The 24,671-nt window shown below is 43.1% G+C and overlaps 1 protein-coding gene across 1 annotated transcript in view; it reads left to right on the top strand.

Annotated features, from left to right (window-relative positions):
* The window catches only part of LOC130406936 (taste receptor type 1 member 1-like), a 39,237-nt gene extending 16,294 nt beyond the window's left edge, over window positions 1–22,943 (top strand). Inside the window, exons 2-7 of the mRNA XM_056729523.1 lie at window positions 7,117–7,237; window positions 7,363–7,660; window positions 10,545–11,291; window positions 21,252–21,464; window positions 21,751–21,871; window positions 22,009–22,943. Coding sequence (XP_056585501.1) covers window positions 7,117–7,237; window positions 7,363–7,660; window positions 10,545–11,291; window positions 21,252–21,464; window positions 21,751–21,871; window positions 22,009–22,943 — 2,435 coding nt within the window. The remainder of the gene's footprint in view (window positions 1–7,116; window positions 7,238–7,362; window positions 7,661–10,544; window positions 11,292–21,251; window positions 21,465–21,750; window positions 21,872–22,008) is intronic.
* The last annotated feature ends 1,728 nt before the right edge of the window (window positions 22,944–24,671 follow it).

Below are 24,671 nucleotides of genomic sequence, written 5' to 3'. Positions count from 1 at the left end.
CAGAGTATACACAAATTATGTGTAGCAACCTCAGAACAAACCTAAAAGTAGGCTACAAAGTAAAGTCCAGGGACCTATAGAATTTTTCACATTCATCATTGGTCCAGACAAAAAAATTAAATAAAACTTCCATTTAAGTGCCCTAAAAACACAGTCTAAACAGTCAAGGAAGAGTTTGTGCCTTTGGGAATATTCTACCTGCCACAACTATCAACTTTGTGCAGAAAAATTGTCATGTTTGCCCTCTCAGGAAGGATACGAAATGAAATGGCGCTCACATTAACTAAATAGAGAAGTTACCTTTGGCATTAATAGCAGATGACGTCTCGTTAGCTCCGCTGCTGCTTGACTTACTTGTTGTTGCTGTGTCGCTAAGTAGTAGTGTATCAAACACGCGACAGTCCTGCAAATGAATTGTGTGCTGTGTGGCCAAATGTTTCTGCATATTGGAGGTAGTTCCTCCCTTTGACGAAATTAAACTTTTACAGTTGTTGCAAATGACCGCATTGGCGTCTTTTCTGGTGAAATATAACCACGCCTTAGATCGCTTCTGCCTCGATTACATGTTTGCTGCGTAACCAAAACAATGCAGCGCGTGTGTGACGTCATGATGATGACACATTTGCAATGAGCGGAATCGTTAAGCAGGTACGCTAATGGTTCCAAAGAATCGATTCACTGGGCACCGGTTCTAAAGAAGAACCGGTTTTCGGTTCCCATCCCTACACATACCACAAACTTTTTTCAGCTAAATGCGCGATCAGGGTCGCCCAGTGGAACCAATGCCCCTACTGGGGGGCCCTAGATACCGAACTCCACAACAGGATTTTCCTTGGATGCCACAACAACTCCTGCGCCGTCTTCCGATCCTTAACCCACTCAACCACAACATGCCCCCAAATCAACCCCTCCATTCTGCCCTGCCCAGAACCACCGCAGGAAAAATCCACCAGCTACGTCCCTCGCACGAGCACCCATTCCGCACCACCAGCCAACTACCACCACTTCAACCCCGGCGTCGAAAGTCTCCCATCCGAGAGCACAATCTGCGCTAACCTCCAGTCCGCTCTCGCCGAAACCAAAAATAGTCGACAACCTAATCAAAAGCGAAATCGATGCAAACTTCATGATACGACCATTCCACGAACCCCCCTCCTGCGTTTTCCGCAGCATCCCCATAGGCATAGCAACCAGAAAATGTTCCGGTAAAAAACGCGTAATAATCGATCTCTCATCACCACACAACTCCGCAATCCCAAGCATCAATAGCCTTATACCACTCGACGAATTCTCCCTCCACTACCACGACATCGAACAAGCCATAACCCTACTCAAAAAAGCAGGGCGCACCGCCTGGCTAGCCAAAGTCGATATCACTTTCATATTCAAAATAATGCCGATTCACCCAGATTTCTGGCACTTATTTGGAAATTGCTGGAACCAAAAGTTCTATTTTTCCGTTCGCCTGACCTTCGGATGTCGAAGCAGCCCAAAAATCTTCGACATGCTGTCAGAAGCAATCTGTTGGATTCTGTCCAACAACTACGCAATTCCACACATCATCCATCTACTAGATGATTTTCTAATAATATCTCGACACAACTCCATCCCAGCCGCACTCCTCTTAACGGTCCAAAAGCTCTTCACTAAGCTCGGGATCCCCCTCGCACAAGAAAAAAACGCAGGAACAAGCACATCAATAGAATTTCTAGGCATCAATTTAGATTCAGCAAAATTCCAAGCTTCCCTAGCTAAAGAGAAAATCCACAGGATTATTCTGGTCGCCACCTCTCTCCTAGACAATCCTAACTGCACTAAACTTGAACTGCTATCCATCCTCGGCCACCTAAATTTTGCCATACGCATCATCACGCAAGGTCGCCCTTTTATCTCTAACCTCTCTATCCCTGACCAATGCCTGCCGCAACGAGGTGAGTTTGTGGACAACCTTCCTAAAACAATGGAACAGTCTCTCCTTTTTCTACAACGACATGATTCTGCACCCGGACGATATCCAATTATTTACCGACACAGCCCCATCCGTTGGCTTTGGAGAGTATTACCAAGGTCGCTGGTTCGCATCCACATGGCCACCCCAGGTGCTAAATCTTCCCCAGTCTTCCTCGTCCTCGGCGCTGTTCGAGCTTTACCCATTAGTCATCTCAGCCTTTCTGTGGGGGAAAGAATGGTCAACCAGCAGTATTTTAGTTTACTGCGACAACGAAGCAGCCGTGCAATGCATCAACAAAGGCCGTTCCCATTCCCCCACACTAACGCCTTTGATAAGAAGACTAACTTGGATATCAGCGTGCAACCAATTCATATTAACTGCAAAACACATCCCCGGGTCAAAAAACCAAATAGCCGATTCTCTTTCTCGCTTCGCTTTTCAGAAATTCAGGCAGCTGGCACCGGAAGTGGACCAACACCCCACCCCAGTACCTCCCTATTCGGGAACTAATATTCCCCTAGACCACCCACTGAAGCCCCTCCTCAACGCCTCTCTCAGCAACACCCTCCTCTCAGTCAAAAACCTCCAACCACACCAAACCCTCCAAGCCTACCTCCAGCTTATAAGCACACAAACCCTAATAAGGAGCACACAGAACCCTCACCAACCAAAACTGTTAATCCCAGTCCGCCGCCAATCCCCCACACACATCAGCAGCCCACAGCCACAGCGTCGACCCAGCAGAGGCCTTCTATTTTCCACACTGCCGCAGCAGTGCCACCCCAGCAGGGGTCTCTATCTATATTTCACCCTGACGCAGCAGTACCACCCCAGTAGGGGGTCTTTACCTATATTTCCCACTGTAGCAGCAGTGCTACCCCAGCAGGGGTCTTTACCTGTATTTCCCACTGCAGCAGCAGTGCCGCCCCAGCAGGGGCCTTTATCTATATTTCACACTGCAGCAGCAGTGCCACCCCAGCAGGGGTCTTTATCTATATTTCACACTGCAGCAGCAGTGCCACCCCAGCAGGGGTCTTTATCTATATTTCACGCTGCAGCAGCAGTGCTTCCCCAGCAGGGGCCTTTACCTGTATTTCCCACTGCAGCAGCAGTGCCACCCCAGTAGGGGTCTTTATCTATATTTCACACTGCAGCAGCAGTGCTTCCCCAGCAGGGGCCTTTATCTGAATTCCACACTACAGCAGCAGGGCCACCCCAGCAGGGGCCTTTATCTGTTTTTTCACACCGCTGCAGCAGTGCTGCCCCAGCCGGGGCCTTTTATCTATACTTAAATCCGCCGCAGCAATACCGCCCCAGCAGGAGCCTTTTACCGCCACAGCCGTAGCGTCGTCCCAGTAGGGGCTCCCATACACGTTTTTAACCGCAGCAGCAGCACCTCCCGAACAGGGACCTCCATCCGACCCCGCCAGAGGCAAATTTTAACTTTGCTATATTTGGGGGGCCAATAACACCCAGCTTGGCTGCTGTCCTGCACTAGTCACATTTTTTTGGGGGGAAGCGCTCGGGGCACGGGCAAACACAGAGAGATCAGAGCCCTCGCCCCGAACCAAGGGGGAGTGCTCCGGGGTCGGGAGAGAATGCCGACCCCGGAGCCCTCTCCCCGGACAGCATGCCAAATATGCATTCTAAATTCTCAGCGTAACTACGCCGCCCCCCTTTTAATTATTTGCTAAGGTGAACTCAAGAAATGTTAACGGATTAGATCAGTCACACAGCGCGCGTATGCAGTGCGGCACGTCCGTTGCAGATGCGTTGCGTTAGTCCAGCGATCGTTTACACATCGAGTCTATTTTTGCTGTACAGCAGCACACGTATCATGCCCAAAATTAACACGAATTGACATAGAAAGGCAATAATTTCACCAAAAATGCATACAAATTAAGTTTAACTACCTTTTTTATTTTACCTATTTAAGCAATAGAAACAAAACAAGAGTTGTAAAAACAATAAATTGGATTGAAATGTTGTGTCGTACAAAGATCCTACAGTGTTTATATTTTATGGGGAAGGTGCACGCAGATAGTGACAATCAGGTGACAAGCATGTGGTAATATGATCAATGTTGACTTCTGCACTGGTTCATAGAGTGAAGTGAACCCAAAGTCTGCACCTCGTTCTTCTCCGCAACCTTCTTAACAACAGATAAACGCGATGGTCTTTCTTTCATCAACAACTCGCACTAAACAAAAGAAAGAATCACAATGACGAAATTAGCGTTTCATAAACCTTTTATTTTTCGAATAATCTTCCAAACATTGGGAAGTTACTTAACCATTGTTGACTGAATCACTCCGAACGTAGCGTAGTATGTGTGGAAACACAATGGCGCATGACGGATCTGTACTGCATACGTGTTGCTCAACGCACCGCACACACACTGCACACGGAGTATGTGTGGCCCAGGCGTCAGTCTGCACAGCAGTTTACACTGATGGCGTAACGTAAGGGTAGGCAGGTTCAGGTCGCTTGTACACGCCCCAATCTCTTGTCTCCTCCCCCACGTCAAATCAGGGACACAAATCGAGGCGCAAAGTAAAGTGAAGAGCAAAGAGAAAACAGTGTCGCAAGGGAGCGATTGGCTGAACCGCGGATTTAAAGGAGGGATGCAAAGGAAAAGATGTGTTGCAAAATTATTGCTGCTGAATTTTTACTTTGCTAAACTTGATTTTTTTCTCTCTGTGCTTTACATTTCTTTTGTAGATTCTTAAGTTTTACTTGCGAAAATGAAATTTTTTGCTTAATAGCCTGTTTTTATTGGCAAAACTTATGTTTTGTTTGCAAATATTTTTTTTCTGTTACAAATATATATGAGCCTATTTTGGCTCAATAATATTCGTCGTTTGAACCACGTTGGTTCAACAATATACAGTACTTGATGATAATGTGGTGGAGTAGTAACATCTAGTGATTAATCCTTTCAAATCAAATCAATACATGATTATTCCTGTAATTACCCTACATTGATCGCTATCCTATATTTGATCTCTGTTTTTTGATTTTAAAATTTCTCATTCATTTGCATGCTTCCTATTATGTCACTTCATCCAGGGATTCCCTGTGGTTCTAGAGCCCATTGGACTGCGCACCACATATTTTCGTAAAATAGAATGTGTATGTATTTAGACTGATGATTATAGAATTGACTGCATGTTGCTTGCTTATTTTGCTCAAAAGCATGATCTGTGGAAGTCTACGTGTCATAATAATAATAAGGAACAAGTTTTCTGACCACAGCTCCAAAGCTGTAGTTCCAACACACAACATTGCAATGTTGCAGGCCTGATGCCAGCCTTGTGGAAGGGGTGGTTCTTTTTCTCAAAAAGTGGACCTTTTTTGTGGTTTACCCCCACATTTATTATTTAGGTTCAAGTACTCTAGCTCCACTGGTAATGTGAATGCCCCACTCTCCATTCAAATTGTAAAATGTGTAATCGGAGGATAACTAAGAATCCAGCTGCTCATTACAACTACTCAGAATAACTTTTCGTTCTTTATTAAGGGTTCATTTGGTTTTACATTCAGGTGTAAATTACTACATTAACTAACAAACACGTACTAACATGTAGTGGACCCGGACAGTTTTAGTGTTACATAAGGTTTGCCCTTTTGTGGTCGTAGCCAGAGTCTCTCCCGCTGATCTGTTACACAAGCAACCCGGCATTTTCACTGTCAACAATTTTGATTTGGGAAAATGATTTTATATGACTAAAGTTGACAATGGGTTAGGTTGATCATGCTGTGAGATCATATGTCGAAAAACATGACAAAAATAAAAACAAATATATGATCCGGTGCGTTGTTGAAAAATGAATGCCTGTAGGATATGATATGTGATGTTAAAAATGTGGAAGAGTTAGTTTGGTGAAAGGTCGATTCAACGTTGATAGCGTCAAAACTAATACTACTTGGCACACGTATCACTCCCTGAACCACTGAAGCTACTGAATAAGTAATGTTCGTTTTGCAGTCCCCCTGGTTAAGGGGCTGTGTTGTTTGCGATTCATGATTTGGGGTAACACTGAATTTGTTAACTATGTTGTTAGCGACGGATCTCACATCCATAGTTGGTGCACCCATGGTTATTTGGACAGATAGCAGTGTAGCAGTGACTGCATAGACAAGATTCTGCTTTGATGACTGTGATGTAATAACGTATGTGCAGAATCAGTGTTAACCACAATGCACACTACGCAAATGCTCAGGGCCCCGCAAGCTTGGGGGCTTCCCAGTGGCCATAAGCGGTTGAATCATTTAAAGCTTTTGACAATGATCAGTCTGCATGCGCTACACCGGAAAAATATTTTTTTAGGGAGGAAAGAAATTTGATACACTAAAATCCGTCTTAATATTTAATTTATAAAAATATAATTGCTGAAAATATTTATAAGTGTAATGAGAGTTCACCATACACTTGAGAGTTCTTTAATATTTAATACAATTAATGTCGATAAAATTTACTTGACTTGTGTTCTGCTTGCATTTGTTGTATCGCATGCTATTTGGTTTAATGTATATATGTTAGCTCAAATTGTATTACATTTTAAAGTAGCAACATTTGCTTACACTATTTGGTGTAGTGGTGCCACCCCCGGTTACTTAAACACAATTATGAAATGCATAAACAAATACGTTTTTTTTTAATACCAAACTAAACAATTTTGTGTTGTGTTATTCAGTTCAAAGCACAATAAATCAATGTGTGTGTGTATGTGTCTCACTATTGTCATACACTCAATATTACTGTTGTGCAATAAAAAAGAATAGTTTGTATGTGTGGAGGGCCTCAGGTCTTGACTTTGCTAGGGCCCCCAAAATGGTAAACAAGCCCCTGAGTACAGTATGTTTAAAAAAAAATCAGTGCATTTCAAATGATACTTTGCCCCATCTGTTGTTTGTGGCGTGGCGGGTGTGGTGTTATGCTCTACTTATTAACTGGTTGATGTATTATGTGTAAATGTAGATATGAAAATCGACATTTGTATCCAAGTTTGTAGTGTTTTATGCAAATGAAATGTTCTCTGTTTTCTTTTAAATGATTGTCACCACATATTTCCGTCTCATGAGCAACAGTGCTTCTTTCATCATGTTTCTGAGCCACATTTACACTTTCCTTTTGGCATTTACTCATTGTGTCTTTTTCAAAGTTTCCTGCTTTTCCTCTGAGTTTAATTTGGATGGAGATTACTTATTGGGTGGCTTTTTTCCAGTGCACGAAATTCAACATGCAACAGCCCTTTCCTCCCCGGAAGCCATTGAATGTTATAGGTAAGCAACAACTTTTTTAAGCAGTAGTGTAAATTGGAGTAGCATTTCAATTTTATTTGATCTTCTATCATGAAACACAAATTAAGTACATAGCTTCTGGTAATTCTCTTATTGATGTTTTGTAGGCACACTCTGTCAAAATCTGGCTATCGGATGTTTCAAGTAATGAGGTTTGCTGTTGAGGAGATTAATAACTCCACTACCCTGCTGCCTAATGTTTTTCTAGGCTACGAGATTGTTGACCATTGTTCTGACACTCTGAATTTCCCATCAGTCTTGAGTTTCATCTCACAGAATGGATCAATAAAACCTCAAGAAAAACTCAACAGCCATCAGCCTAAAGTAATTGCTTTAACAGGACCATATGGAAGCACAAGAACTATTACAATTGCGTCTTTGGTCACAATGGACCTTATACCAATGGTACATGATGTTTATTATTCAAACAATTATTAATGTAAAATATATATCTGTATTGTAAAGATCAGGGCCCGTATTTATCAAGCCTCTAAGAATTACTCACAAGAACACTTCTAAGAATTGACTTAAAAGTAAACAAAATTGGCTCAAAGCTGCGCTTTCAATGGACTTACCCATTAAGCAAAGATAGGCAAACGCATTCGGCCCCGAACTACAGGGGGCCTTCAAAAGGCAGGGGTGCACTTCACCATTAAGCCATGTCTGCAGCCACGTAGAGCCCAAAATTTATCTTCAACGTAGTGAGGATATTCCTGTTAGTGTTTTAACATTATTACATCTGTACAAATGCATCCCCCCCTAGAGATTAGAGTGGATCATTCTATTAGAATTGTATATTCAATGGGCACATAATGACATAAACACATAACGACATAAACCCAGAGAAGTGGGCAGCTATCACTGCAGCGCCCGGGCAGCAAGTTTGTGTAACGTCGTTTCCCACCGGCCCTGAGAATCAAACTGCCAACCTTCTGATCACAAGTTCAACTCTGTAACCATTAGGCCACAACTTCCGTAAGATAAGAACATAATAAAATAACGTCAAAGTACAGTGCAAATGATTCGTACTGTATGCACTTGTACAGAAATTTGAAATGCAATGATTTATTTGACACATACCCAGGGGCATGTTGACCATTTTGACCAAAATATACATACATACTAAAATTTGTTTATTGTAAGACATTTATATTGAGTATATGGAATAAGTGGGACACATGCATATATATATATATATATATATATATATATATATACAGTATATTTATTAAATGGGTTCATTTTACTTTGAACATGCACTTTCATTATGATGAAATTTTGTATTTGAAAAGAGTGTACTGAATGCATATTGTTTGTATGTAATTATATAAAAGGCATTTATGCATAAAGTTAGTGTTGATAAGTCCTTACGAATTTGCTGACAAAAATAATGCCAGCTCTGTCCAAACGATACCGTTTGATTATCTGCTTGTTGTGTAACATTTCAAAATCATTCTTTCTATTATGAAAGATTCAGGCATATCTCTGTCTCGTCAGTGCCATCAGAAGCCCCTGGTGGCCACTCCTTATCACTTGAGAGATCACTCGAGCTCTCTTAAATTACTGGGGGAGAAAGAATGATTCTTAGCTTTAATAAATCTGATAACTGGCTTTTATACTTACATTTGGGCCCCTGTTCATCAAGCTTTTCATGGTGCCATTTTAGTCTCAAGTGCTTAGAATTCATGAAATGTACTCCTTCTTCTTAACTTAAGTATAACAGCATGTTATCACATTTAATTAAGCTAAGAATAACTCATACTCCCCTCAGTGATTTAAGACAGCTGGAGAGGTCTCTCAAATGGCTGTTGTGGAGTTGCCACTAGTGATGGGCTTGTGATGGCATTGACAATTTCACAAATGTTTCTGAAGAAAAATAATGTTTTTAAAATATTTGTCAACAAGCAGTTAATCAAACGGTATCGTTTGGAGAGAGCAGGCATCATTTTTGTCAGGAACGTGGGTAGGGACATCATATCACAACTATCTTTACGCAATCTTTTTATTACAGCATAACACAAAAACATATTGTATACAGTACACTGGTTGCAGACACACAACTTCGTAAAAAAATATGCCTTTTTTTTAACAATATCATTGCCATACACAATATACTGTCATAAACAAAATATAAAGACATAATTTTAACAATATATCAATATATCAAACAAATGTAATAATGCCTTTTCATTGATCTTGAAGGTTGTGATGACGCTTTGTTTCCTTGCCACAGGAAAAATAATGATTTTGGGCCATCACAACCATCAATAAGCTACATTTTTATGGAAACAATTATGGCATTTGGTCATCATTCAAAAAACTGTTTGTGGCACATCAAAGTGTTATGAATCATTTCTAAGCCTGAAACTTAAGATTTAGTCTAACACTTCTGAGATGCTTGATAACTAACATTTAGGCGGAGCTTAGAGCCAAGAATTTTGTACCTTTTTTTCAATTCTTGGCAGCGTTTTGTGTGCGTAATTCTCAGGGGCTTGATAAATACAGGCCCAGAGGTAACTGTCACACTGGAAATTTCCATTTCACTGTATCTTAGAATGACACAAATGTTTGTTTTAGATAGCACTAGTTTTGTACTTTTGTTGTTACTTCAATGAACTGTTGGAAAAAAACAGACTCAAGCACTTTTCATGCTAAAGTTTTCCTAACAACGTTCATATGATGATTTTGATTTTATGAACTGATTCACAGGGGTTAAGAAGCTCTGAATTTATTAAATTGCTGATAAAATCTTACTGAATTAACATTCTGACCCACAGAAACGAAGAAAAGATGATTGTTTAGTTAAATAAATGATTATCATTCCCATTATGTTATTAGTTCGACAAATGAACCTGGGTATCTTGTCTGCTACTGATGATATTGCAGTGTCTTGTCTTAATAGTATACAAGATATGGCTCTTCTTGATTTCATTTATTTCCCTGATTGCAAAAACATCCTTGTTTAAATAAATAGGACGCATGAAGTACAATATAACACCTTAGTAAGAGCTTTTACACCAAAGGATTCAATTTCTCAAACCACAGCTGAGTTAGCTGAAACACTGCAAGTAAATTGCTTTGGAAATTTTATAGAGGTTTTGTGAGGAAATAAAAGATTTGGCATCTTCGGACGAGATTATAATCACAAAATAATAAATCTGAAATTTCTCAAACTTACTCTTTTAAAGTCCCCTCCGAATTGGGCTTTAGTTAAGAGTCTGAAACTATCCTTGGTCTTGTGATTGATTTATTTATTCTTTGTAAAATAAAATGTTCTTCTATTTCACAGGTAAACTATGGTGCTTCTAGTTATGCACTAAGCAATAAGCTTCAGTATCCCTCTTTTTTTAGAACAATCCCTAGCAACAAAGACTTGATACAGATGATTATTCACATCATACAGTGGTTTGGATGGAACTGGGTTGCTTTTCTTGGAGGTCCAGACAATTACAGTGAAGATGGCCTACAGCTGTTTAACAGTTATATTGAAGATACTGGCATTTGTTTGGCCTTTCAAGAGCTTCTGAGTCAAAGTTCGAACTACAGTCTAACTCTTCAAATGATTAATAGGCTCAACATCAATGTCATTGTGGTTTTCACTGGGTCACAATATGCAAAGAACATAATCAAAGCAGCCATAGCAAACAACATCCGAGACAAAGTCTGGATTGCAAGTGAAACATGGTCTATGAATCAACAGCTTCCAAAAGAGCCGGGAGTTGAGAACATTGGAACAATTATTGGCATTACAGAGAGAATTTTATCATTGCCTGGATTTAATGAATTCATAAATAAAGCCAAAGGAACACGTAAGATTTATACTAATGATAACATTGAGAGTGAAATCCAGATGAAGACATGTAATCAATATTGTGACAACTGCTCATTGTTGACCGCCGAGGAAATTGTAAATGAAGATCCCACATTCTCCTTTGCCATCTACTCTGCCATATATTCCATAGCTCATGCATTACATAAAGTTCTTCAGTGTGACATCAATGAATGCAGAACAGACATAACAGTTAAACCATATATGGTGAGTAAATGTGTCATCAACTGTTTTTCATTTTCCACATGTCACTGTCGCTTTGGGACTTCCTAACAGCCAGACGATATCTTAATTGGGTTAAACTGGAGATGCTTCAATTTTGTTTGTGCTAGCCAGAGGTTCGCATCGACTTTCTGTCCGTTATTTTGACAGACAGGATCACAACAATTTAGTCATAATCAATTATTTGCACCCAATAAAAAGGCCTGCCAACCTTTCTAGAGTGGGTAAAAATCCGCTGTGGCTGGTAACACTTTCAAATCACTAGCCTTCATATATTATGTTCACTCACTTTGCTGTGAAAGTTTGTGAGAAAGACGAGACTACGCAAACACCAAATTTGCCCATTCGCCTCTAAACATCATGGCCTACTAATCATCCTCATGTTTACCAATTGGCTTGGTTAAAAAAACTGTCTCTTCTCCACCAATAAACTGGTGTGTGGTGAGCGTTCTGGCGCAAAATGGCTGCCGTCGCATCATCCAGGTGGATGATGCACATTGGTGGTGTTTGAGGAGATTCCGCCTTTCCATGTAAAAGTGCTTTGAGTGCCCAGGCAGAAAAGCGCTATATAAATGTTGTGAATTATTATTATTAATTATAAATGAAAATTCTATAATCATTTCCTCACCATCTTGTCATTTCGAAACTGTATGACTTTCTTTCTTCTGCAGAACACAAAAGAAGATATTTTGAGAATGTTGATTAAACAAGCGTGGTATCTTTCCTGTAGCTCAGTGGTAAGAGCGAGGCGCTAGCAACGCCAAGGTCATGGGTTTGATCCCAGGGATTACACATACTTAGAACACAAATGTATAGCATAATGCACTGTAAATCGCTTTGGATAAAAGCGTCTACTAAATGCTTAAATGTGTAGAGTGCATGTATCCATTGACTTGCATTGATTTGTGACCATACAATATAGATCAATGGATACTGCAGTTGTTCTGTTACCATCATTCATCAAAATAACTTATTTTGTGTTGTGCAGAAGAAAGAAACCCATAGAGGTTTGAAATGACAAGAGGATGATGACATAATTTTCATTTTAGGGTGAACTAACCCTTTGAATACAGCCTTACTGTGCAGCATTTGAGCACACACAGTATGAATACTAACTACGCAACAAACAACGGCATGCCATAGCAAAGTCTAAACATATGTAATAATTAAACAAACACACCAATAGTTGTGTCCTCTTTCACATGTCAATTCTGTTCACAATGAACTGAACTCAAATTTATTTATATGGCGCTTTTTACAAATTACTTTGTTACAAAGCAGCTGTCCTAAAACATATTGACTATATGCAAAACATTAAAGTTATAGAAGTAAGATCAAGAAAGTGAGGTTCATACACATACACACACAAACACACATGCACGTACACGCACACACACAAACAGCGTGATTATCACAGAGAAGCACAAATATAAGACAAAGGAGAGAGAAACACAGGTCAAATATTATACAGACTAGAAAAAGATAAAAATAAATTAAGCAGAATGTTATATTTAAATTGATTTAAAAAAATCTAACGAAAAACTTTTTTCAAAGGGAATTACAGATACAGCATAGCTTACCACAGTATAGAGAGTTTGTCGGGTGAAGCAATGACACATACAAGAGGGGGTTAATCAGATGCGCCCCGGTGGGTATATTTATTTAAAGTCCCCGGGGGAGACGGAAGAAAACAAACAACAGAAGCTTGACTTCCGGGTTCCCAGGTATCTTCCTTCTTGGATAGGCAGCATTCTTCTAGTGTCGAGGATAGCTCCCTCGGTGATAGAACTTGGCAATTCCTGTTTCCTCCGATCCCTCCAGATTCTGGAAAAGAAAGATACCGGGTGAGAAGACTGTCTGAATTGGAGACATTGCTCACCTCCACTCTCTCTTCACGGGCTCTTTATAGCCCCGTGTTTATGAGCCTATGATGACCAGCAGGTGTGAGGCTCTAATTCCTTCCGTCTCCATGGCGACGGTGATTGCACCAGGGGTGACTCGTCACAGAGAGCTACATTTTTTTGAAAGAGTAGAAAAGAAATAGAAGTCAGAACTGATTGTTCAGGTGTTGATGCAAGAGATACGTTTTCAGACAATTCTTGAAGATGGCTACAGAATCTGCAGATCTTGTAGCAGCAGGCAGATCATTCCACATAAGTGGAACTGAGACAGAGAAGGTACGTAAGAGAGGTTTTTTACCTTTTTGGCATGTGTATGTGTAATAAGATTCAAGATATGGAAGGAAGGAGGCGGGAACCGGCAGACATTTAAATAAAGATTTAATACAAATAATAACAGCCGGCGGCCCCTCACAGCCGACTGCCGGTGAAAACAAACATAAATACAAAACACAAGAACATAAATACAACCGTAAAACATGTTCCGGCCCGGTCCTCTCTATTTGATGGTCTGGTCACTCGTTCCTTTTATATGTTCCCAATCTCCTACGTGATTCGAGCCCGGTGTGCGCACAGCTGGCACTCATTCACAATTACTCACCGGACTCGAACCATGGTCTCGCCCCGCCTACTCTACTACAGTATGCAAGTTGAAAAGATGAGTCTTTAATTGAGACTTAAACTGACAGAGTGTGTCTAGTAAGGCGTTAGATCGTAAAAGGATCAACCCCCTGCACTTGATTTTAAAATTGTGGGTATTACCAGCTAACTGGACACATGAGACCGTAGTGAACGTGGAGGACTGAAATACAATAGAAGCTCAGTCAGGTACAGTGGATAAAAGACATTTAGGGGTATATAGGTAATCAGTAGGATTTAAAAGTTATTGAGTTGCTTAATAGGTAACCAGTGCAAGGTTGATAGAACCGGGCTAATATGCTCATACTTTTTTGTTCGTGTAACAACTCGAACTGTTTTGTAATGCACCTAATAGCGCACTGTACTTACCTTGGCAGGCAGTATGGCGTCATGCAGGCGTACGCCCAGACCAGATGCCTGTCTTACACGGAATGATGTAAAACATGAGCTGATACCGGTTCCACTCGAAGGTTATAGAACCTCGCGAAGGTGCTGGGCGTAGCCCAACCCGCAGCTTGACAAATATCTGCCAGAGAGGCACCTTTGGCCAGTGCCCAGGAGGAGGCCATACTCCGAGTGAAGTGGGCTCTCACAGTAAGAGGGCACGGGCGATCTTGGAAACGGTATGCCATGGAGATGGCGTTCACGATCCAGTGTGCCTCTCTAGGTTTGGAGACAGCCCTCCCCTGGTGCTGTCTCCCGAAACAGACAAACAGCTGCTCGGACCTTCTCAGGTCGTGTGTGCGGTCTAGGTAGAGGCACAAGGCACGTACCGGACACAACACATCGGAGGTTGGGTCTTCTTCCTTAGGGGGAAGCGCCTGGAGGTTCACCACCTGGTCCCTGAAGGGAGTAGTGGGAATCTTGGGCACGTAGCCGGGCAAATTCTAGGCAATCCTGGGACACGAAGAATGCCTGGAGGTCCCCAACCCTCTTGATCGAAGCGAGCGCCAACAGGAGCGCAGTCTTCATCGAAATAAGAGGAAGAGTGGCGTCACTGAGGGGCTTGAAAGGGGCCGTACCAAGGCCCTGAAGGACCACATTGAGGTCCCAAGAGGGTAAGGGGTGCGGTCGAGGTGGGTTCACCCTTCTTGTGCCCCTGAGGAACCTGGTGACCAGGTCGTGCCGACCCAAAGACTTACCCTGCACGAGATCGTGATGTGCGGCAATAGCGGCAACGTACACTTTCAGCGTGGATTGGGAGAGGTTACTCTATAGTCTTTGCTGTAGAAAGGCCAGCACGGACCCGATCTGGCAATTTCACCGGGTTCTCTACACCAGGACGAAAAGAGCTGCCACTTATAGGCGTACAATCGCCTAGTGGAGGGGGCTCTAGCCTTCAGGACGGTCTCTATGACTCCCTGGGGCAAGCCGCTTAAGGTCTCTTCGTCCCATCCAGAGGACAGGAATGGAGGTTCCAGAGGCCTGGCTGTGGGTGCCAAAACGTGCCCTTCCCCTGCGAGAGAAGGTCCTTCGTCAGGGGAATCGACCAAGGGGGGGCAGTTGTCAGAGCTATAAGGTCTGAGAGCCAGGTCCGGGTGGGCCAATAGGGTGCAACCAGCAGTACCTGATGCCCCTCCTCCCTGACCTTGCATTGATGTACACCACGGCAGACATGCTGTCCGACCGGACTAGCAGGTGATGGTCCCGCATTAGAGGAAGAAGCCTCTCCAGTGCCAGGTGGACCGCTAACAACTCTAGGCAGTTGATGTGCCAACGCAGCTGGGAACCCGTCCAACGTCCCGCTTCTGCGTGCCCGTTGCACACCGCACCCCAACCTTGCAGGGAGGCATCTGTCGTAACCACGAAGCGCCTCGTGACCTGCCCGAGCGGGACTCCCGCACGTAAAACGGTCAGCTGTGACCAAGGTGTAAGGGTGCGCCGGCACTGGGGCGTGATCGTAATCCGCCTGGTGCCGGTGTGCCACGCCGTCCACGGAACCCGACTCTAGAGCCAGTGCTGAAGCGGCTGCTTGGGCATCAACCCGAGAGGGGTAACCCCTGCCGAGGACGCCATATGCCCCAGGAGCCTCTGGAAGAGCTTCAATGGAACCACCGGAGACTGTCAAAACGGCCTCTGGCAGTTCAGCACCGACTGTGCGCGCTCGTTGGTGAGACGCGCTGACATAAGAAATGAGACTAGTTCCATACCGAGATTAGAGGAGCTCTGCTCTGGGGAGAGCTTGCTCTTCTCCAGGTTGATCCGTATGCCCAAACGATCTAGGTGCCGGAGCACAAAGTCCCTTTGCGTACACAGCACATCTCGCGAAGTGTGCCAAGATAAGCCAGTCGTCGAGATAGTTGAGAATATGCACACCTTGTTCCCTGACGGGAGCTAAGGCGGTCTCGGTTACAAGGACGGGTTTGATCACTCCTTTCGCCAGAAGGGCGGCAACCTCCTCCTTAAGTAAGGAGGCGTTCTCTCCTCGCACCGAGGTGTAGAGAATGCCCCGAAACATGGGCGGGCACTTGGCAAACTGGATCGCGTAACCGAGACGGATCGTCCTCTCTAGCCACCGTGACTCAACTCAACTCAACTTTATTTATATAGCGCTTTTTACAATTTTCATTGTTACAAAGCAGCTGTACATGAGACACATTGAATACAAGTATGAATTCAAAAGCAGCCCCCCCGGCCAGGCAGATAGTGCAAAACAGTATGCAAACGGTGGTGAGGAACCCAAAACTCCCATCGAGAAAAAAAACCTCAGGGGAACCCTGGCCCAACCAGGGGATTCCAGTTCCCCTCTGGCAAAAGCTGCTGCCTCTGCACAAGCTCAACAGTGCTTGCACAACAAGGCTTAATAAAATATAAAAATTAAGGATTTAAGATTATCATTAACAATCTAGACTCCTGAGATAGGCGCAGGCTCGAAGTAGTTCGGATAAGCGGTAGAAAATGGAATGGAATTAACAATCTAATAGCATTTTAAATGTTGTAGGAAAAACAAAGTTGTTGCGTCCTTTATCCAGCTCTATCCTCTTAGCTCTTTTCAGGTCACCGCTTCCCATTCTCAGCTCTGCCATCAGGTCTGGGCATGAACTGCATCCTGCGGTAACCTTGGAACAAAGAACAAGACTGGCTGAGAGTAGAGTACTGTTCTGCACTCTTTGATACAACAAGTACATCATTTGTTGTTGGATGTGTTCCTGGTTCCGGTTGATCTAAATAATGCAGCCTAAATCCTCTGAGGATTAATATTATGGGGGTATAGTGTATGCAAGATTAAAAAGATGAGTCTTTAGTCTAGATTTAAACTGACAGAGTGTGTCTGCCTCCCGGACCGTGCAAGGAAGAATATTCCAAAATTTAGGCGCTAGATAAGAAAAGGATCTACCACCTGCACTCGATTTTGAAATTCTAGGTATTACCAACTGACAGGACGCCTGAGAGCGTAATGTACGTGGAGGTCTGTAATACAATAGAAGTTCATTCAAATACTGCGGCGCTAGACCATGTAGGGCTTTATAGGTAATAAGCATGATCTTAAAGTTAATGTGATGCTTTGTAGTAACCAGTGCAAGGTTGACAGAACCGGGGTTATATGCTCATACTTTTTTGTACGTGTAAGAACTCGAGCTGCCGCGTTTTGAACCAGTTGCAGTTTTTGTAATAGGCCCGCAGGGCAACCACCTAGAAGTGCATTACAGTAATCTAGTCTTGATGTCATGAATGCATGAATTAATTTCTCTGCATCTGACAGTGACAGCATATGACGTAATTTAGATATATTCTTAAAATGGAAAAATGCAATTTTACAGGTGTTGGCGACATGGCTTTCAAATGACAGAGTACTATCGAATACAACACCAAGATTCTTAGCTGATGACGAGGATTTTATGGAGCATCCGTCAATCGTTAAGCAGTATTCTTGCTTGTTACGCATTGCAGTTTTCGGTCCAGTAAGTAGCACTTCTGTTTTGTCCGAGTTTAGTAGTAAAAAATTGTTACTCATCCACATTTTTAAGTCAGCTATGCAATCCTTTATTCGATGAAACTGCTGAGTTTCATTAGGCTTCGCGGAAATATAAAGTTGAGAATCATCAGCATAACAGTGAAAGCTAATTCCGTGTCGCTTTATTATATCTCCTAGAGGTAGCATGTATAAAGCGAAGAGCAGAGGCCCCAAGACTGAGCCCTGTGGTACACCATACTGGACTTGTGATTTGCGGGACACCTCATTGTTGATTGCTACAAATTGAAAACGGTCGGATAAATAAGACTTAAACCATTTCAATGCTATTCCGTTAATGCCGACGTAATTTTCGAGTCTATGTAGAAGTATGCTATGGTCAATGGTGTCAAATGCAGCACTGAGGTCTAGCAGCACCAATAACGAAATACAGCCACGGTCAGACGCTAAAAGCAGATCATTTGTAACTCTGATCAAAGCAGTCTCTGTACTGTGACATGCTCGAAATCCAGACGGGCTGGTGCACTGAAGCCAAGCGCCCAAGAACCGCGACAGAGGAACCAGAGGGACGATCTCCTTCACCGTGCCCCGGAGGGTTGGTTCGGTGGTGGACAGGATGGTCACCTCGCACAGGGAAGGACCCCGAGGAGGTTGACGGCTCTGTTGACTTACCTGCTTTATGGGACCTACGGGCGCAACGTCCAAAGGAGGTTGTAGCTGGTGGTCTGTTCCATCCCAGACACTGTCGAGCCGAGAGTGTTGTGGAGGAAAACCCAGGGAAATCGTGTCTCTTAGCGAGAAGGTGGGTGCTGGGCCCTGAAAAGGGCCCCGGACTCTCCAACCTGGCGTTGGTATGGCTGGGGTCGGGCCCGATGTTGATTTCCCTGGATTCGTCCCGTCAGGGCCGCTTAGAGGTGCTCTTTGCGGACTGCTTATGGGGAACAGATGTCCTTTTCCGCTACGGTCTGCGCCTTGGGTGGGCCGTCCTGTGGGAGGGTCCTGGTACCGGAGGGGACGTCGCAGGTGGACGGGGCTGGTGGGAAGCAGGCTGTGGCCGAAATCGTGTCGACCTGTGGGTGGGCACGTCGCAGCGAGGCAATATCTGCTTTATTGCTTCAGTCTGCTTCTGTATCGCGGAGAACTGTTGTGACACGCTCTCCATGGTATCACCAAATAGCCCAGCTTGCGAAATGGGTGTGTCCAGAAGGCGGACCTTCTGGGCATCACTCATTTGCGCATGGTTGAGCCACAAATGCCTCTCCTGGGACACCATGGTGGACATCGACCGACCCAAGGCACTTGCCTCGATCTTGGTCGCCATGAGCGCCAGATCCATGGCACTGCGGAGCTCGCTCATGCGAGTTGGGTCGGGCTTCCCATCCCCCAGGTCCCTGAGGGCTTTTGCCTGATAGACACGAGTGTCGAGGAGAGCTTACAAGCCTTGGACGTGAGCCTAGGTCGACCCCTCCAGGTGGCCGCCGTCTGCGGGCACAAGTGTCCCGCGAAAGCAAGCTCCACATGGGGGATGTCAACATATCCTTCAGCCGCTCCACCCTCCAGGGAAGTGACAGCTACCGAGTCTAAAACGCGTCGAGAAGGGCACGTTCCAGGACTTCGATAGCGCCTCATGCACCTCCGGGAAAAAAGGTACTGGGGTCGCGCCCCGAACCCAGAAACCAAGAATCCAGCCGCGAGCGCTTGGGTGAATGCGGTGTACCGCACGACAGCCCAATGCTCACGGCCGCTCGGGTTAGCATGGCTGACATTTTAGCTCGGACTCCTCTTGACCTCGACCGACCGAAGACGGGAGATCGGAGGAGCCTTCTGCATCTGATGCCAGAAGGTAGCTGTCCGACGCATAGACGGACACTTCGTCCTCATCCCTTTTCCGAGCCTGCACGCTATGGGACGGTCGACCGCCTCCCATTGGGGACGCACCAGGTGAGCGTTCCGGGGGAAGGAATGGTTTGCAGAGCCGGAGCTGGCAGAACAACATCCATAGGAACCCCCGGATCAGCCTTGTCTCTCGCAGGTGTCGACACCGCCTTAGCAGTGGATGCCTGGGAGGAAGATGAGGTGGTGGCGGCACTCACAAAGAACGCCGCCAACCGTGACCGCAACACCTTGATCGCCATGTTCTCGAAGACAGAACATGAGGGAACAACGAGACCAGCCTCAGCGTGTTTGACCCCCAAACACATGAGGCAGGTGTCATGGCCGTCTGACTCAGGGATGAGTCTGTCGCAACCCAGGACACAGCAACGAGACATGCCCGCAGCTGTGGGAAAAAAAGCGGCCCTGAAAAGGGCCTTTACTCTTTAGGTATGTGGCTCTCTGCCGAAACGCCGAGGGGAAGTCCGCTCTCAATGGGGGGAGGTCCGCTGCTCCACGTTGCAAATCCAGCAGTTAAGTCTCAAAGAGAAAGATACTGTGAGCAATAATAGCCGTAGCATCAGGTTCCGAAGAACAAAGGATGATGAATGACCGCCGCCATCTTCCTTTTATACCCGTATGTACGGGGCGGAGACTGGCGTAGGCGGGCCATTCGCCAATCCCCATTGGCGTTTTTATTTTTATCTCGGAGATGATAGGTTCTCAGAATCAAACCCCAGTCTGTCTCTTAACACAACGTCGAGAGACCGACTGAAGGGGAAATGTGGTTTTACAGGTATTGGTGATGTGGGTTTTAAATGACAGATTACAATCGAATTAAATCCCAAGATTACTTGCTGACGACTAGGGTTTTATAGAATGTCCGTCAATAGTTTTTATATCAACTTTGCTCTCCATTATTCTGTTGAACTGCTGTGTTTCATGAGGCTTCGAGGGAATATTGAGTTGAGTATCATAGCAGTGAATGCTAACTCAACTCAACTCAACTCAACTTTATTTATATAGCGCTTTTTACAATTTTCATTGTTACAAAGCAGCTGTACATGAGACACATTTAATACAAGTATGAATTCTAAAGCAGCCCCCCCGGCCAGGCAGATAGTGCAAAACAATATGCAAACGGTGGTGAGAAACCCAAAACTCCCATCGAGAAAAAAAAAACCTCAGGGGAACCCAGGCCCAACCAGGGGATTCCAGTTCCCCTCTGGCAAAAGCTGCTGCCTCTGCACAAGCTCAACAGTACTTGCACAACAAGGCTTAATAAAAATATAAAAATTAAGGATTTAAGATTATCATTAACAATCTAATAGCATTTGAAATGTTTTAGGAAAAACAAAGTTGTCGCGTCCTTTATCCAGCTCTATCCTCTTAGCTCTTGTCAGGTCACTGCTTCCCATTCTCAGCTCTGCCATCAGGTCTAACCCGTGTCTCTAAATTATATCTCCAAGAGGTAGCATGTATAGTGCGAAGAGCAGAGGCCCTGAAACTGAGAACTGTGGTACACCGTACTGGACTTGTGATTTTTTTTTATAAATATGTTTATAAGCTGTGATTTTGTTAATTTTGTGTCTATTTTCTACAATTCACCACACTTTACAACAGCTTCTGGAAGAAATGAAGAAGTTGGATTTTCCTCTCAATGGTCGTCAGGTGAAATATGATGTTAATGGTGATCCAGCTGTCAGTTATGCAGTCGTGCTGTGGCATAGTGAAACAAAAACGCCCTGGATTCAGGTGGTTGGCACTTACGACACATTTCCTGAAACCATTTTTGCCATCAACAACTCTCTCATGCCCTGGCATAACAATACTGCTGTAAGTTCCCTTTGTTGCTCACTATGATCCCTCATTTATACTTTCAATCTATACAATCAATTTATCTGTTCATAAGCATTGATGCCATAAAAGAACCAGTTTTACTTCTCGAAGAACCATTCAATGGATCTTGAAAGAATCACCATGCTCTTCTTATTATAGTCGTAGGAACCCTTTTGTTCCTCAGAGGTCAAATGTTCTTTATGGAACCACAGAGCCAGAACAGAATCTTCTTTGGCACTATGTAGCACCTTTATAAGAAAATATAACTTTTCTGTTCTGTAAGGTGCCTTTCTCAAACTGCTCTGTTGAGTGTAAGGAGGGGTTCTCAAGAGAACGTGTGGGATATCATGACTGTTGCTTTCTCTGTAAGAAATGCCCACAAAACAGCTATTTGAATTCTTCTCGTAAGTATATGGAACCAAGAATGCTCTCTTTCAGCAATCCTTAAAATAGCTTCCTTTCTTTTTTCATTATATTGATTGTCGATCACACGCATATAAATCTACTATCTACTACTGGTGTTTTTATGTATTTATTCCAGGGGACCCTTATGTCTGTCTTCCATGTGCTGAGAGTGAATGGTCAGAAGAGGGCAGCACGACATGTACGGCACGTTCTGTCGTCTATCTTGAGATCACAGACATCACGTCTGTTGCAGTTATAACTTCAGCCACACTTCTGATGAGTGTCTTCATTGCAATCTTTTGTCTTTTCGCCTGCAATTACAACACGCCAGTGGTTAGGTCTGCTGGTGGCAACATGTGTTTTCTCATGCTGGCGTGTTTGATTATGTCTACCACAAGCGTGTTCTTTTTCTTTGGACAACCCACAGCAGTCAATTGTATCCTGAGGAGCTTGACATTTTCTTTTTTCTTCACAATCTGTCTCTCATGTTTGACTGTCCGTTCCTTTCAAATTGTTTGTATCTTCAAGATGGCTGCCAAGTTCCCTAAATTACACAGCTTGTGGGTAAAGCACAGTGGCCAGTGGCTCTTTGTTGCATCCTTTTCTGTCATTCATTTATTTTTATGTATGCTGTGGGTGACTGTCTCAGCTCCCAAACCGTTTCAAGACTCTTTTTCTTTTAAAGACCAGTCTGTTCTCAGCTGTGAAAAGGGGCTCTCTGTTGCCTTGGCAATTGTTGTATTCATAGGTTGGTTTCTTGGTTTCCTATGCGTATTGTTTTCTTACATGGGAAGAGATCTGCCGAAAAATTACAATGAGGCCAAATCAATAACTTTCGGTATCATTTTGTACTATGTGATCTGGATAGTATACATCACAGCTCTCCTTCTTATCAAAAGCAAATACGTGCAGCTTTTTAATGCAATAACTCAGCTGTCCAGTGTATATGCAATTCTCTTTAGTTATTTCATACCGAAATCTTTCATCATGCTATTTCAACCGGAGAAGAACACTGCTGCGTACTTTCAAACATCTATTCAAAGCTACACCCAAACCATTAGTAGGAATTAAAAGCACTACCAGAGTGCTGCACAGATGCAGATCAAAAACTTCACAATATGCAGTTGTAACTACTAAACAGACATTTTAGGTTGTGTGCCTCTAACCATAGCATGACATTCTGTCTTTCTAAACTTACAGTATTTAGAGGTTGGTAGTTGTCATGATTTGTAACAAATTATATAATTTGTAACGTATAACAATAACAGCATTTTATCATACATGACACATTAATATGTATAAATCCTATTTATCCTTTATACACATTTGTAAACCTTGCATTAGCTATTAAAAGATCAACATATATTTGTAAGTTTTGAATCTACATGCTAACCCATTCTTTATAAAGGTATATGTATATTAAACAGTGTATTTATTTGTGGTAATTAATTGGTTATTTTGTTTCGTTGTTCTTTATTTGAGCATAGGCTCATAAATGGCTAACATATTCAGAATAAACATTTAAAGTAACCCTTTAAACAACAATGTGTGTAACATCGGGAGAGGGTGACAGGGACAGGACTGGTTACAGATTAGTCTGTCAGTAGGACACTGCTATCAAATCTGATCTTTGCAAAACCAGAAACAAACAGTTATTTTATACTGGACAAAAACATGTTATTAAACAAGAATTTCTCTCATCCTGCAATTACATTACAAAAGTTTTAGATTTTCATCTAATCATGTTGTCAATAATATTATAGACAATTTCATACGTCTGTGATTTAACAACTAACATACTGTTACTTTTAAGAAGTCCATACGATATCACTTTATGCCAGTTTTCCATTTAAACACTGGGTGGCACTCAACATCATTCTGTGCTGCGTTCCCGTTTGAAAAAATAGTACAACAAACAGTCAAAAAGTTCTTGAATTACCATGATAACATACAGTATAGATAAAGAAAAATCTGTCAATAAAAGCTCAAATCCGTGGCGGCGTTATATCAAAACACAGGGTATAGCTAAATTTCCTCTGGCCAACAACAACATTCCAAAGTAACGGAACCATAAATTATACCACATCATATCTAAACAAAAGGTGTACAAGAATCCACAAAACTGAATGAATGCACGTACATGCACAGAGACTTACAGAGAACAAACCTTATACCCTCATATCCTTAAATCCTCTAATAAACCGTGTGACAATCGCTTCAAACCCACAGCCAGATGTTGTCATTAAAAAACACAACAACGTTAATCGGGCACGAGTCGTAAACATGAAATTAACAGCAAACAGGATTACAAATAAAACATGTCTTCCCTTGTCCCAGTGAAGTTGAAAGTAGCGGTGATAATAAATGCCTGTGTGATCTAATATGTGAAATGTGAAAATGTTACAACCTAAAGGTGGATTCCAACCTGCGATTAGTATACACTAGTCACGTGTCATACCCACTACACGATTGAAGCTGTTGATGAACGAGTGTCGTTTTTACCCTCTAAAATATACATGCTTCCGATGCCCATGGTAGAAATAAACAGTTGTCTAAGATATTTGGTCATCTTTAATGAGCATCAATATGCACTTTGTTTCCACCGTTTTGTCTGAATGCTATAGGGTAAGGCAACTGCCATACTCTGCCATACGCAAATGCCGCCCATGAATTAGCACCAAATCAATTTTGCACTGCTGCCGCGATCGTGTCAAATGAGGAAAAAGGTGCATGTTTCGGAAAGTGCTACAGCATTTTTTATTTGGTGCCATGTAGATGTTTACAAGAAAGTCAAATCAA

The sequence above is a fragment of the Triplophysa dalaica genome, chromosome 18 (assembly GCF_015846415.1).
Source record: "Triplophysa dalaica isolate WHDGS20190420 chromosome 18, ASM1584641v1, whole genome shotgun sequence".
Lineage (NCBI taxonomy): Eukaryota > Metazoa > Chordata > Actinopteri > Cypriniformes > Nemacheilidae > Triplophysa > Triplophysa dalaica.
The sequence above is the reverse complement of the archived record's forward strand: the minus strand, read 5'-3'. Positions and strand labels throughout refer to the sequence as shown.